Source organism: Mandrillus leucophaeus, unplaced genomic scaffold, assembly GCF_000951045.1.
Source record: "Mandrillus leucophaeus isolate KB7577 unplaced genomic scaffold, Mleu.le_1.0 Scaffold867, whole genome shotgun sequence".
NCBI classification, from domain to species: Eukaryota; Metazoa; Chordata; class Mammalia; order Primates; family Cercopithecidae; genus Mandrillus; species Mandrillus leucophaeus.
In genome coordinates, this window is record NW_012109441.1 from 1 (window position 1) to 14498 (window position 14498).

Consider the following 14498-nt stretch of genomic DNA (forward strand, 5'->3'; position numbering starts at 1 on the left):
GAATCCCCTAGAGAACATCTCATCAAGAGATGTGTCTCAAATTAGTCTTCTAGGTCCCTAATCACTCAGTTCTTTCCTTTCTACTTCCGGAGAACAAAAATACCCTGACATGGGGCTGGGCCAGGTGAAAGCACTGTCTTGAACTGACCCACAACCTTCACTCCCTATTGTATTTTTGCCTTGTTCACAGACTGATCCACATTGCCAACCTCTTCCCTCAATGTGAGTTTATTTCAGGGGCACCTGTGTCTCAGTACTTCATCACCTCTGTAAACTCGGCATCCATTAGACTATTCAACCCATGTCTAAATCTCAGTTGTGAATTATGTACAATTTCTTCCCCATAGAACTCGTGGGAACCATGAAATCAGGGGGAATACTTGAGTGTCTGTTTTAAGGTCCTAGAACATTCCATGAGACGCATCTTGCTCAATATTCTTTGACGGGAGCTGGTCAGCCTGGAGCACATCAGCAACCTCCAGGGGGTGCTGGAGCTAAGGCTTGATACCCAATGGCCTCATTTCTGACCCAGTTCAAATACATTTCACCAAGGCAATGATTCCTGTTTGTTACAGTTGCCTTCTCTAATGCCCAGAAAACATTTGCTCAATTACCTCTAGATTTGGGTGGGCATCCACATTGGAATTGTCACTACTCCCTTTCCTCCCCCTTCCGACCTCTCCCCTGCCTCTGTGTTTTCCCTGTTCTAATTCATGCCTTCATTGCAATTTCCCTGACAAATAATAGCAGTTTCCTACCTCATCTCCCTGCCTCTCATCCCTCCTCTACCCAGCATCCTTAATTGTGTTCTGAAGACACAGCTCCAACCTTCTCTTTTTCAATTTTCAAAAATCTTCAGTGTTCTGACAATACTTATCTGGCTACATGGGAACCTCTAGGGAGCTGATTACAAACAGATCTCCAGACCTCACCACCCAGGAAATCTGAGTCTCGGGGCAGTGAGTCTGGGGATCTGTGCATCACAGAGGATCTCCAGGAGAGTCTTCTGAGAAGTGAGGTTGGGGACCTGCAGGTCTAGAGGAGAAACCCACACTCCTTAGGCTGGCATCAGGGCTGTCTGCAATCTGGCAGTTGATTACTGTGAAAGAAAATGCTGCCACGTAGCTGATTTGTGCCTCTACAAAGTCTTAGTAACAGTTTTCGCCAATTGCATTAGTTTTCTTTGGGCACCTCTCTCAACTATTACCTCAGCAACTTTCCTAAGCTCATGTCACTCACCTCATCCCCACCCAGTATGTCCACCTTCTCACTCCTAGCAGGTGCACTTCCTTTCACTTTCCAGGAACAAGGAAATCAAAGATGTGATCTCCCCAGCTTCCTCCTCCTCCTCCCTTCTTTTCTTCCTGTCTCTAGGAAAAGGTCCCAGGGCTCAACCCCACACCCTGATGCTGCTCTCTCAGGTGCCTCAGGTTGGTGCACTAGGCTCCCCACTCCACAAGTTCACAGGAGGAAGCCAAAGCTCCAAGGCCCTCCTGTCTCATCCTTAAGAAATCCTCTTACTGCACACATCTCACCTCTCTCCATCCCTTTACACCCAGACTTCCTGAAGGAAATAATGAATGAGCTCAGACACTGCCCTGTGCCAGCCATGGGGAGCCCAAGACAAATAAAATCCATCTCAGCCCTGAGGAGGATGTGCTATGCTCAGCCTCATCCACCCCTTCGCATTCCAGCTCCCACCGCTGCAGTCAACCTGCTCTCCCCAGGTGTCCCTGGTTTCCAAACCCACTTTCCATCTTCTGTTTTCTGACCTTTCCAAGTCACTGGCACCGCTGTCCACTACACTGCTGAGGTCCCCTCCCCTCAGCCTCCAGGACTCTTCTCTGAGGGCCTCTCCTCACACTGCACTTGGTTTTCTCTTTGTTTTTGTTTTGTTTTGTTTTGTTTGGTCTCTTTCACAGACTTTTCTGTCTTGGCCAAATCACAACTGTCCAGTTCCCAGGATCCAGCCCTTTGCTCTTCCCCCGGGGTCCCTCTCCCTGGGTGGTCTCATGTAGCCCAGTCTCCTCCCTGGCTGCAGACCCTTCTGTTTACCTTCCCCTCAGACCATCCATCTGGCCACTCAAGCATCTGAAACCCAGGGGTCTCCCTGCAGGTTTCTTCTCTGTATGGCCTGCTGTGCCGTCTCCACCTCCATCTCCACACCACACCCCTGCACGCTCTCCTGTGGCCTCCTTTCCTCTCATCCCACATGCAGTCAGCTGCCAGGCCTGATGAAGTCCAGGGGGTCTCTCTGCTCCCATCCTCCTCACTCCATGATCAGCCCAGTCCAGGTCCGCACGCTCCCTCCCCTGACATGCTCCAGATGGGCTCCCCCATGAATCCCCAGCCCAAAGTCCCCTTTCCATCTGGCACTAAGGTCCCTTAGGCCGGCCCGGCTGCTTCTGGGCCCTGGGCATGGGCCCCCGTGGCTGCCCTGGGACCCCCGGCCCAAAGCCCTCACTCACCTCGGCGCTGCAGGGTCACGGCCTCGTCCAGCTCGTAGTTGTGTCTGCACATCGTGTCCACCACTGCCCGCTTCTCCTCCAGGATGTCCTTCTGGCTGTTCCAGTATTCCGCCTCAGGCCGCCCCAGCTCCGTCACCGCCCGGTACTCCCCCACGTCGCTGTCGAAGCGCAGGAGCTCCTCCCGGTTGTAGATGTATCTCTCCAGGAAGCGCTGTGTCCCGTTAATCGCGTAGCATTCCTGCCGTCCCTGGAACAGGTAATTCTCTGCGGGAAGGGGGCGGACATCAGCGGGGGCGCCACTCTCACCTAATCCCCTTTTTCCCCCCTTCTCTCAATTTTAACGATTCTTCCCAAATCTTCCTACGCAGGGCTGGATTTTAAAATAGGAGTTTTCCTAGTACCGAGTTCTGTGGTCCTAGGCAGGTAGCTGAGCCTCTCCAGGCCTGTTTTCTCACCATGCAGAGAGAGAATTTACTGAAAAGAATGAGATTCACTGCTCAGGGGGACTGAGTGATCACTAGGGAGGGGCGAACACTGAGGGGAAGGCAGTCCCTTCTGCTGGCAGCTGGAGGAGGAGGGGGAGACTTTTCACGTGGGGTCGCTGGGAGAAAAAACAGGGGCCGGAGGAGCTGGGGACGTGGAGGGCGGAGCTGCTCCCCCTACTCAACTCCCTGCCTGACATTTCCATCCTGATATTAGTCCTGGTTCAAATGCCACCTCCTCCAGGAAACCCTCCCTTCCTTCTTTCTCTTTTCCACAGCTAGGCGCTCTCTCTTCTCTACCAGTTTCTTGAGAATTCCTCAACCTGCTCCTGTTGTTTTGCATTTAGGAAATGTAGAAATATATTTCTTAAAACTTTCTTCAACTTTAGTATAAGAAAGACTCTGTAGCCTGAAAGTTAATTTTCAAACATGGCTGCAGAAAGACTTGGTGTCAAAAGATGTGGAAAATATTTTAAACAATGAAAATCACCACAACAACCAGGGACCTGTTGGGGTGGAGTCCTTTGGGTTTAGAGGAATTGATCTAATTTTTTTGGACAGTTTTTATGGTTTTATTTAAACACAAAACGTGGACGTGAACTTTCTCTCATTTTCTTTGCTGTGCACCCTGGCATTGCAGTTGATGACTGACGGCCAGCTGGGTGACTCTTTCCACAATGGCTTTGCAGTTCTTGGAGGAAACTGTGAGCCATCTCAACACAGTAAGATTTGTTGCACATCAGCAGCACTTTCAGCTCCTTGATGTTGTGGACCAGAAACTTCTGGAAGCCACTGGGCAGCATGTGTTTTTTGTTGTTGTTGCTCCCATAAGCAAGATCTGGGCATCAAGATCTGACCCTTGAACCTTCTAAGAACCCTGTTGTCAAGACCTCTGGGTTTCCGCCAGTTACACTTAATTTTGAGATTTCAGTCTGAGTGGTGCTGCATTAACTTGTTGGTCCTCTTTTTGAGGATCTTGGGCTGCATGAGGAGTCTGAGGGAGGCCACGATGCGGAGGAAGAGATGGCTGCCAGCTCCATAGGCAGTGCCAAGGAAGACAGCATTGATGTAATTTTTACATAAAGAACTTTGGCAGCCTTTCCCACATGCTGTTGTTCCTAGGGAGGCCAGTGAGCAGTGTCTGGCAGGTGTGTGTCTACACAGAAGTATTAGTGATGTGGCACATGTTTGTTTCTGTTTGAGTCTCTTCAGGCCTGCTCTGTTCTTGGGCACATTGGGGAAATTAAGGTACTGTGATTGTTCTGCTCATCTGTTTCATGCTCCACAAATTAACTTCTTCAGTTTATTAACATCAACCCTCACAAAAGCTGCATAGCTAGTCACAGAGGACAGTGGAGATGGAGTGGGGCTGGGCTCAGGGGCACCATAGAGTCCACCTTTAGTCTCCAGTGTCATTGCTAAGGCAAGATGTGTGTGGAGTTGTAGGAGCATGCAGGGCATTGTGAAATCGGCCCTGCCCTCTCTACCCACTCCCTATGGCTCCAGCTCTCCCTCCAGCAGGTTTTGATTGAACATTCATTCTACACAGGGAGCTCCGGTAACACACCCTCAGTCCCTGTCACATGGCTCCACTGCCTCATCTCATTCCCCCACCAACCTCAACCCAGCCTTTGCCCCTCCTCCTGTTCACTGCCAGCATCACATGCCCCCTTCTGCTCTCTGCTCCCCAACCTCTGGGTTTCCTTGGTGGCTCCCAACACTGTCGCTCATCCCACGTAACAGCTCTGCCTATGGAATGGGGGTGCTGCATCCCCTCACCTTCTGCTGGACACTGTTCAGTGTCACCTGCGCTGCTCCAGCCTCCTTTCTCCCCAGCCTCACCCCTCTGCAGTTCCCAGGGCTAAGCCATCCTGTTGGTTAGTTCTCAGCACCCCTCTGTGCCTACAAGTTCAAGTTCTCCTCCCCTTCCCGGACAATGAACCCAAGGTAATAGATAAGAGGTTTTAGGGTTTGAGGGGCTGTATTCAGGAGATTCCAACCTTGCTACCCTGAAAGATGAGGAAGTGACATGATGTCAGTACCTTCTAGGTGTGTCCTAGGTGTGGAGGGGTCTAGGAGGAAGAGTGTAAGCAGAAAAGGTGAAAGTCAGTGGAAAACTAAGATATCTACTTTGCAGTCCTTCCTCTCAGAGTGTTGGTGTAAATTTGAACTAGAAATATCCTGAGACTATCCTGAGAGAAAAACAATGGATCATAGATGCCATAATATTACACCAGCCACAGGGAGGCGGCAGGAAGAAGAGATTTTTCACTTGGTTACTGCTTTCTCGGCTGTCTGATAACCTGCACTCAATCCCTGTCACGCACCCACACAACCTCATCTCATTCTTCCTACAAGTCTCAACCCACTCTAGTACTCTCACCAAATTCTGGGGAGGCTGGGAGAAGTACCTTTAATGAGAATGACTTCAGGGGCTAGAACCTGTCCCCAACCTGCCCTCCCATCTTGCCTTCATTGTCCAAGGGGCATGGGCTCCTGCTACACCCTGGGAAATGAGAGGCATTCTTCATGAGCACTGAATCCTCAGTGATCCTCAGAGCCTGGACTCTCCAGCTTAAGGCTCTCTGCCTGAGTCCCCTCCAGGCTGGATGCAGATGTGAGCACACCCGGGAGCCTGTACTTGCCAACCCCTCTCTCTGTAAACATTGTTCATCAAGTTTATCCTGGATCTCTTGGCCCCATTTTCCCAAAGACAAGCATACTGACCACTGGGCACCTCTCTCTGTTTGCTGTACCCGTGTCCTTGGAGAGAGAATAGGCCTGTAGGGTAGCAAGCTATTCTATACCGGATGAACCTCTTCTCTAGCTGGGAAGGGAGGACACTGCCTTAGGGCGGGAGCCCCTGCAGCCTGTCTCAGAATTTGATCCCTTAAAGAGAAAGTCCCCAAGGAATTGTTCCCTGAGCCAGACCCTCCAGGAATGGCAGCTCTTCTCTTACCTGGAGTGGCCCGGCCCTGGACCACAGATGTGAGCAGCACCATCAGTAACGCCATCAGACCCACTGTCCTGGGGGCTGCAGAAACCTGCAGAACCATCATGGAGCTGGAAAAGGATGGCAAAATGAAAAGAACTGCAGTCAGGAAAAGAAGGACTCACTAAAGGGAGCTCCTGTCTGAAATATTAGAGACCGTGAACCCAAGTAGTCTTCTGTGACCCTGGGATTGGACAGAGTCTGAGAAAAGAACCAATGGGCACTGAGCTTTGTATGAGTCATCACTCACCGGGCAGACGGTTAGTGTGAAAGGTCTGAAAATATAAAACCTGTGATGCAGTTAAGATGACAGATGGAGGATGGTGACACCCATTTTAAGCAGTCAAGTAAGTCATGAGATTGGGGGAGATGATGTGTTTTCTTTGCTCTGACGCTGATCTCAAATATTCTGCTGGCCATCTACGGGGATTATCATTTCCCCAATTCTGCCACACCTCACACAGGACATGGCCTGGTGTGGAAGAAATGCTATCTCAGTGTGTAAAAGGTCAGTCAGTGGCATGGTTTAGAGGGATTAGAGTATCCATCCCAGAACTCAAATGAGGCCTGGAGTCTGTCTGTCTTGTCTTTGTCCAAGGGTGTGTTAAAGATTAGCACCCGTTCATATTTACTTTCTCTCAGAGGTCTGTGAGTCCTGCGATGTGCAGGAGACACCAGGTTCTTCCACAGGACTCTCATCAGGGTTAGCAGGGCTCAGTCTAGGGACCTTACACCGGGAGCATGAACACACCACTCACCCTACCATGTAAGTATGCAGCTTTAAGGACACCGCCTCTTTTGGACTTCGATTCCTTGTCTTCAATATGGAGATGATAGAACCTGCCTTATAGCAAAGTTCTTAAGATCAAATGAGATTGATAGGTCTAAAATTGCTTTGGAAAAATAAAGCCCATAGAGAATATAAATTGACTAGTAAATAAGGAAGAAAGTGAAAAAAGAATCATCAAAGACCCCACCTCCTTCAAAGCATCTGATTCTATTTTGTTTATAGTGAATATTTTTACAAACTTCCAAAGAACATTACTTCTTACTTTAGACACTTGTAAATGTGATCCTGTTGGACCACCAATTCTAATTTCAAAAAAGAATCAAATTGGCATCAATTATTTAAATTGATATTAAAATGTAAATAGAAGGCTGGCATGTAAAATGCAAAAGAAGAAAATAATTTGTAGTAGAAGATGTCCAGTAGGATTGAGGGGCCAGGAGAGGATTGTGGAGAAAAGCTCAGTTTTTTTTAGTAACTGCCTGGGTGGGACTCTTCTCCTTGTCATTTACCTGCCGCAGATAATTAGACAAATACTTAATTCCTCGATGTCTCAGGTAATTTACTTTTACAGTAGACATTAATAATACCTCCCTCAGGTTTAATGTGAGGTTTAAATGAGGTAATGCGTGAAAAGCACTAATAACAGCATCTCTCATGTACTAATCTGTTAGTAATTATTATTTATACAAGGTAAGGCTACCATAAATAAGAAAAAATATTAATGTAATATATGTACTTCATCATTACATTAAATAGTAAATGTTTTGTGATCTTCTCTGAGTATCAAAGAAATAGCTCAAAATTGAAATATTTAAAATGAGACTAGAAAAGTAATTTCTTAAATACAGTAAAGAGAATATAAAATAAAAAAATGAACATTACCTGTAACAGAAAAGCATTAGAGAAACCCTTCTTAAAAACAGGATCAAAATATGGGTGCACATTGTTACCATAGGTAATGCTGTCCTGGGTATTCTTACATGAAAATGAAATAACATGACTACTAATTTAAAGATAAAAATGTTATTACACTGTGTAAATACCAGGAAAAGTCAAATACTTTTTGACTAAGTATAAGAATACTTTTTGACTAAATACACTAAGTATACTTTTTGACTAAATACTAAGAAATCTATTAATAAAAATTATCTAGAAATTTCACTAACAAAGGTAACCAGGAATAGATAAATACTTAAAGATCAGCTTCATTCAAGTTAATTAAAACCTCTAAATAGAAATTATAACGCCTCTGCAGAAATGATTAAATAAAAAGGAGATCTCTTAGGGAGGTGGACCTGAAAGAAAGATTAATTATGTATTTTATTAGATATCACATTCATTCTTAATTATCAGCAGAAGATTTTTGTAAACTTGACAACGTAACATAAAACATTATTTAAAATACAGTGACCAAAAAGCATCAAAGATCATCTGACTGTCTGGGATGCGGGTGGGGGTTGGGAGAAGGAACATAATGGGAAACATTTGCCATCAGAAGAAGGTGTGACTTATCTTTCCACGTCTCTTTCTCTAACTCTGAAAACGAACTGTGAACTGGAGCTCTCTTGACCACGCTGGTACCTAAAATTCTCTCATCTCTTCCCCAGCACCTTCCAGCATCCTCTTTACCCAGCAACAGAGAATGTCAGCTCTGTTATTCCTCTGATTGGTGAAGCCCAGCCATGCTGACTCCTCTCCACCCATTTTGACCATTTCCAGTGCTAGAGGCCCACAGTTTCAGAGTCTCATCTGCCTCCACCCAGCCTCAGTTCATTAACACTGTTCCTGAGCTCATGGACATCAATTATAGACCCCACAACGTGTGCCCTGAAGACAGAATGTTCCAGACCAGAGCTATTGTCTTGAGAACCCTCTCCTTGGCTTTCCTGCTGAGTCTCCGAGGAGCTGGGGCCATCAAGGGTAAGTGCTCAGGAGGACACAAGAGTGCCGGGGTGAGTGTTGGGGAGGTTCACATCAATTGTTGCTTCAGGAATCAGAAATTTTAGGGGCTCATTGATCTGTCTGGCCCTCATGATAGTCTATGTTTCCTCTGGCCCTCATAATAACAGCAATAACAGCCAGAATTTATGAGATGCCTGCATAGTTTCTTTCCCCATTTATATCTCACAGGAATCTTCAATGAAGATATTATTCCCTTCATTGAGAAATCATTCCCTTTATTTAGAAATTATTTTGAAAAAACTGAAGCTCAAAAAGATGAATACATTTTCCAAGGTTACACAGCAGATCAACGTGCCAAGTTTGAAGTCCAGACCCAGCTCTGAGGGTCATACACTGCCTTCCTCAGTTTCCTGCACACAGTGATCTTCCACCAGGGCCCTGCAGGGCCCCCACACCCCTCCCATCTCTCTGGGATCCCCAGCCTCTGTCTTTTGTGGCTGCTTCACAGGAACTCCGACCTATGGGCTCTGCATTAGGAGAGAAAGTGCTAAGAGTGTTTCTGTATCCTCCCTCTCTCCTAGGACCCTACGGCTCTTCCTGGGTCTTTGTGGGTGGTCACAAGCTTTCCTCTCTCAAGACAGCAGTGTTGCATTGTCTTGATAGCCCTTGTGATTCGGGTTCTGAGAGATCTGGGACTGCAAGGCGGGCCTAGGCTTTGGATAGCTGCAAGGACTCAGCCAGAGATGGACTGTGGTGAATGCTCTTTCTTCCTGTAGCTGACATCAGAGAGAATGACATCAAGCCTGTGTATGATGCTGTCATCCCAAAACCTAGTGATGGTGAAGGTTAGAATCCATAACATACAAGATGCACACTGGCCTCAGACAGTTTTATTTAAGATATGTAGAATAAACAGGAGGTGAGGCTGTGGAGACCAGAAATATCTATTGTCCTATTCATGGTCACCTGGGTTATTTCTAATGTTATGTTACAATAAATACCACAATGGGCATCTCTTCATAGATTTGAATACTTTTTAGGATTCTTCCTAGAAATTCCTAATTAGCTCAGCTGTCTCTTCAGGGCTTCCCTGCCCCCAGTGGTTCCTTGTCTCTTAACATTTAAACATGTCCTTTACCTTAAAAACATAACTGAAAACCAACTGATAAAAAACAACCATGACTTCAGTCTGCATCCTACCCTAGAGACACTTCCTTTGTGTCCTCACACTTGGAGCTAAGCTTCTGACTTGCCTCCGGTACATCCCTTAGGACCCTCTCATCTTGGCCATCAGGAACCTCAGCAGAAGGTCAAATCCAGTGGGTTCTTCTCAGTGCCTCTCACTTGAGTTACTGATAATATTTGCACTGTAATCCACTTATTTGTGATGAACTACCCTGTTCTTATTTTTCTCCTGTTTCCCTGGATCCTCCTTATCATCCTTTAAATCACCTCTTAATTATCATATTCTCTCATTAAACCCTGAGATCTCTGCAGTTCTGACTTTTGGCACTCTTCCTGGAAAATCTCATCTAACCTGCACCTGCCTCTAATGACTGTCAGTTTTCTGGCCTAAACTCCTCTCCTGAGACCACCCATCATCCACAAATATCTATGTATTATTTCTCCTTAGATGACTTCCAGATCGTCTAAGTGCAACAGCCCCACAGTGAACTCAGTATCTTCTCCCGGTCAGGCTGTCTTCCCTGTGAGAAGTGGCTTTTGCCCTGTTTTCTGAATGCCTACATTGAAGCCATCTGTTCCCCAGGAAGCCTTCCCTGATGTGCTGTTTGATCGCATCTTGTGTATACCCACATATCTGCACTTATCCTTCTGAACCTGCTATTGCCTTGTCACTTGTGTTTCCTTCTGTGAATTGTACGAGTCTGCAGAACAGGACCTATGTGTTATTTTTATTTGAATATTTAGCATCTAACAGTGTTTGACATATAGTAGTCTTTTAATACACATTTTTGTCTAAATGGAAATGACATTTTTAACTAAAATAATCTGTTTAATATCTGGTTGATCTTTAGACTGCAGAACTTGTGAAAGTGTTTTTTAAAAAGCATTTTTAAAACTATAAGGAACATTCACATATTAGGAAGATGAGTTCCCAATAATTGCTAGAGGACATTGTGTCTTTTTAGTTTACCCTCTTTTTCCTGATGAGTCCTTTGAGTCCTTTAAACTGAGAAGGAAGCTAAGTTTCCTTGTGAAATACCTATAGGATTTAATTTAATTTGTTTAGTTTGAAATACCACTCTCTGCTTGGCCACTTACAGTGACAGGGAGTCATTCTCAGTGCAAAATAAGACACAGACCCTATCCTCCAGACACTTACAATTACAGTGACAGAGAGTCATTGTACATACATGTACAGAGACATAGACCAACAAGGGAGTTTATTTTTGAGTTTGATGAGGATGAGATGTTCTGTGTGGATCTGGACAAGAAGGAGACCGTCTGGAGGAGTTTGGCTGAGCCTTTTCCTCTGAGACTCAGAGTCATTCTCCCTGTCACTGTAAGTGGCCAAGCACAGACTGGGTCCCCACATGTCAGGGCTGCAAACTCACAGGGAAATTCGTGAGTTGGGAGGTGAGAGCCAATGAGCCCTGTAGTACCTTCTCACTCTCATGCATTTATCATTCTAAACCCAGACTTTCACATATACATTCATTGTTTTCTTTCATGATGATAATTGCATTTATCCTCTTATCTTTGCTACTTCTTGCAAACTAATACAGATTAAGAAACAAAATAAATTAAATCCTACAGGTATTTCCAACTCAGCAATAATTTCTAGTTGGCCTCTAAAACAAAAATCAAAATATAAATGTGAGAAAAGTTTAGAATGCTTAGTACCTGGGTAAGGAAACAATCTGCACACTAAACCCCCGAGTCATGACTTTACCTATACAACAAACCTGCACATGTACCCCTTCCTGAACATAAAATAAATGTTAAAATATTTCTTAAAAGGAAACAAAAAGTTTGGAACAAATGCCAAAATAACTGTACTGTACTTCTGAATTTATATGCCCCAAGTGAAAAATATTATCAACAAAGTTGTACATTCTAGTTTCATGTTCATAAACTAAGACAGAAACTTTAAAACTGTCAAGAACACTAAAATTTGAAGGATTTCCTCCCAATTTTCTATTTTTTCTATTTTCTATTTTTTGTCCTCCCAATTTTCTATTTTTTCTCTCTTTCTGCAATAAGAAAAATAAAATGTCCACTTTCCCACCCCATGACTCGAAAAACAATTTTACATCTGTGTCTTAGAAGAATTAAGACCTTAAGGGTAGAAAAAAATCTACTAGTTCCACCAGTAGCTGTATGACCTTGGCCAGTTATTAATATATAACCTCTCTGCATTTCCTTACCTGTAAAATAGTATGCTATGTATTTGCTTCATAGGGCTATTGTGACAATTCAACGAGTGAAATATGTAAAGTATTTAGAAGGATGCCTGGCGCAAGTAAGTGCTCAACAAATGTTAGCTGTCATTGTTACTATTGCTATTGTGTAGGGTCAGGATGCCCAGACTTTCAAAGGCCAGGAAGCAGCTTGACTTATCAATGATAAACTTCATTTTGTTCTTCGCTCCTTTCTTTTTATAACTACTCAACTGCTCTGTATTATTTCCTTAATGGTGTTGGTCTCTCTTCCCCATATGTCCTGCCTTTGACCTCTTACCTTCTTCCTTTTTATATTCATAAGTCTTTATTCATTCTCTAGCTTTCACCACTTGCATATTCAAATTGACATTTTGTCACGTTTTTCTCTACTTTCTTTATGCAGCGGACCATGTATCAACTTATGCCATGTTTGTACAGACACATAGACCAACAGGGGAGTATATGTTTGAGTTTGATGAAGATGAGCAGTTCTATGTGGATCTGGACAAGAAGGAGACCGTCTGGCATCTGGAGGAGTTTGGCCGAGCCTTTTCCTTTGAGGCTCAGGGCGGGCTGGCTAACATTGCTATATTGAACAACAACTTGAATATCACGATCCAGCGTTCCAACTACACTCAGGCCGCCAATGGTATTGCCTATCTTTGCCTCTTCCTCTGTAGCCCAACTGGAAGGGATGAGAGGGCCTCTCTGCCACCCTTAGACTAGGAAGCCTAAGTGCCCCCTGCTGTGTGATCCTCTTCCCCTAGTGGCCATGGGCTGATCCCACTACAGCAAGGGCTTGCATCCTCTCTTCTCAGGAGAGAGAAAGTTGAGCAGAGTGAGGCTGGTCAGTATTGTGATACCCCTCTCTGTGATTCAGAGCTGCCATAAAATCTAAGGCTGAGGTAGAGGACCACCCTCCTCCCCCACAAGAGGTGGAGCCTTTGTGATTCGTCCCAGAAGAGGGGCCTAACCTGGTGCTCTCTCCTCCCAGATCCCCCTGAGGTGACCGTGTTTCCCAAGGAGCCTGTGGAGCTGGGCCAGCCCAACACCCTCATCTGCCACATTGACAAATTCTTCCCACCAGTGCTCAACGTCACGTGGCTGTGCAACGGAGAGCCGGTCACTGAGGGTGTCGCTGAGAGCCTCTTCCTGCCCAGAACAGATTATAGCTTCCACAAGTTCCATTACCTGACCTTTGTGCCTTCGGCCGAGGACTTCTATGACTGCAGGGTGGAGCACTGGGGCTTGGACCAGCCGCTCCTCAAACACTGGGGTATGCAGCTCCTTTTCTCTCCATAATCTTCTGGCATCCTCTATTCCAAGGACCTGGTGTGCTCTGCACCAGCTTTCCCCACTGGCCAGGTCTCAGTCCTTTCCTCGTCCTAATGTCCAATTAACTGTCCATAACCTTCAATTCCCACACCCATTCCACACCAGAACCACCCTCACTGCACCTCCTGACCCTATCTCTTCATTCTTCCCCCAGAGGCCCAAGAGCCAATCCAGATCCCTGAGACAACGGAGACTGTGCTCTGTGCCCTGGGCCTGGTGCTGGGCCTAGTGGGCATCATCGTGGGCACCGTCCTCATCATAAAGTCTCTGCGTTCTGGCCGTGACCCCCGGGCCCAGGGGCCCCTGTGAAGTACTGTAAAGGTGGGAATGTAAAGAGGAGGTTCTAGGATTTGTAGAATGTAAGGAAGGGAGGAAAAATTCAATCCGATAATTGTTCATTGATCTTCTAATGGGTTAAAAGCATTCAGCCACATAACAACAACAACATTGATAACTAACAGTAGTTAATATGCTCAGGCGCTATTCTGAGCGTTTATGTTTATTAACTCACTTTATTCTCACAAATAGTCTTTGAGGTAGGTACTATTATTTTCACCATTTCACATGAGAGATACTTCTATCTTTTTACATACACAGAGACCTGAAGCACCTTGATCAAGTTCCCACAGCTATGAAGTAGTAGGGCTAGCTTCCAATCCAGAAAGTCTAGATCCAAGACTGTTTATCCACTATACTATACACCCTATTTTGTGAAAGAAAAGACCAAGTTCAAATTCTCCAAGAGTCCATTGTCTATTAATGGAGGCAGATCTATATTTCTATACATAATTACAACACAGTGTGGTGGGTACCTGTACTATTTACTGCCTTTACTTGGACTCATTCCATGGCAATGCCACACAAAAAATGCCCCTCCGGAGATCTTATAGTTTTCTATTTTTCGTAACATTCACCATGTTTTATATTTGTATGTGTTTTGGAAATTCTCTTAGCATTAGGTAGTGAACTTCCATGCAGATGACCACATCTAATTCATTATTATTATTGTTATTCATGCTGGACATCAGGTACAAAAGGTTAAGGACTTCTCAGTTCATTATACTATCATCATTGGTGCCTCCGAGCTCTCAATCTCTCTCGATTTATTTGGTCCCTTTTATCCCC

General features: G+C 45.2%; 3 protein-coding genes across 4 annotated transcripts in view; 2 read left to right on the forward strand and 1 right to left on the reverse strand.

The window, feature by feature from the left end:
* Positions 1-2026: 2026 nt before the first annotated feature.
* Positions 2027-6125, reverse strand: LOC105531109 (HLA class II histocompatibility antigen, DP beta 1 chain-like). Its single transcript, XM_011968930.1, has 2 exons — positions 5910-6125; positions 2027-2732 (listed from the first exon to the last, which is right to left on the reverse strand). The coding sequence occupies exons 1-2, from the start codon at positions 6007-6009 to the stop codon at positions 2461-2463; spliced, it is 372 nt and encodes a 123-aa protein (XP_011824320.1). The 5' UTR covers positions 6010-6125; the 3' UTR covers positions 2027-2460.
* On the forward strand, positions 2626-14404 carry LOC105531108 (HLA class II histocompatibility antigen, DP alpha 1 chain). Of its 2 annotated transcripts, none has more exons than XM_011968929.1 (5): positions 2626-2724; positions 8452-8652; positions 12442-12687; positions 13033-13314; positions 13528-14404. In XM_011968929.1, the coding sequence occupies exons 2-5, from the start codon at positions 8526-8528 to the stop codon at positions 13680-13682; spliced, it is 810 nt and encodes a 269-aa protein (XP_011824319.1). In that variant the 5' UTR covers positions 2626-2724; positions 8452-8525; the 3' UTR covers positions 13683-14404. The 2 variants fall into 2 exon arrangements, with proteins under 2 accessions (XP_011824319.1, XP_011824318.1); XM_011968928.1 differs by having other exon boundaries at positions 2637-2724; positions 8340-8652.
* Positions 14289-14498, forward strand: part of LOC105531121 (HLA class II histocompatibility antigen, DP alpha 1 chain-like) — a 3709-nt gene continuing 3499 nt past the window's right edge. Inside the window, exon 1 of the mRNA XM_011968952.1 lies at positions 14289-14301. Within this exon, the coding sequence (XP_011824342.1) occupies positions 14289-14301 (13 nt within the window). The remainder of the gene's footprint in view (positions 14302-14498) is intronic.

What these genes read in the sequence shown, in the direction of transcription:
- LOC105531108 (XM_011968929.1), top strand. Translation starts at nt 8,526, where the DNA reads ATGGACATCAATTATAGACCCCACAACGTGTGCCCTGAAGACAGAATG. An exon ending in AGGAGCTGGGGCCATCAAGG is followed by an intron (nt 8,653 to 12,441) that starts GTAAGTGCTCAG and finishes TTCTTTATGCAG; the next exon opens with CGGACCATGTATCAACTTAT. An exon ending in CTACACTCAGGCCGCCAATG is followed by an intron (nt 12,688 to 13,032) that starts GTATTGCCTATC and finishes CTCTCCTCCCAG; the next exon opens with ATCCCCCTGAGGTGACCGTG.
- LOC105531109 (XM_011968930.1), bottom strand. Translation starts at nt 6,009, where the DNA reads ATGATGGTTCTGCAGGTTTCTGCAGCCCCCAGGACAGTGGGTCTGATG. An exon ending in CCAGGGCCGGGCCACTCCAG is followed by an intron (nt 2,733 to 5,909) that starts GTAAGAGAAGAG and finishes CCCTTCCCGCAG; the next exon opens with AGAATTACCTGTTCCAGGGA.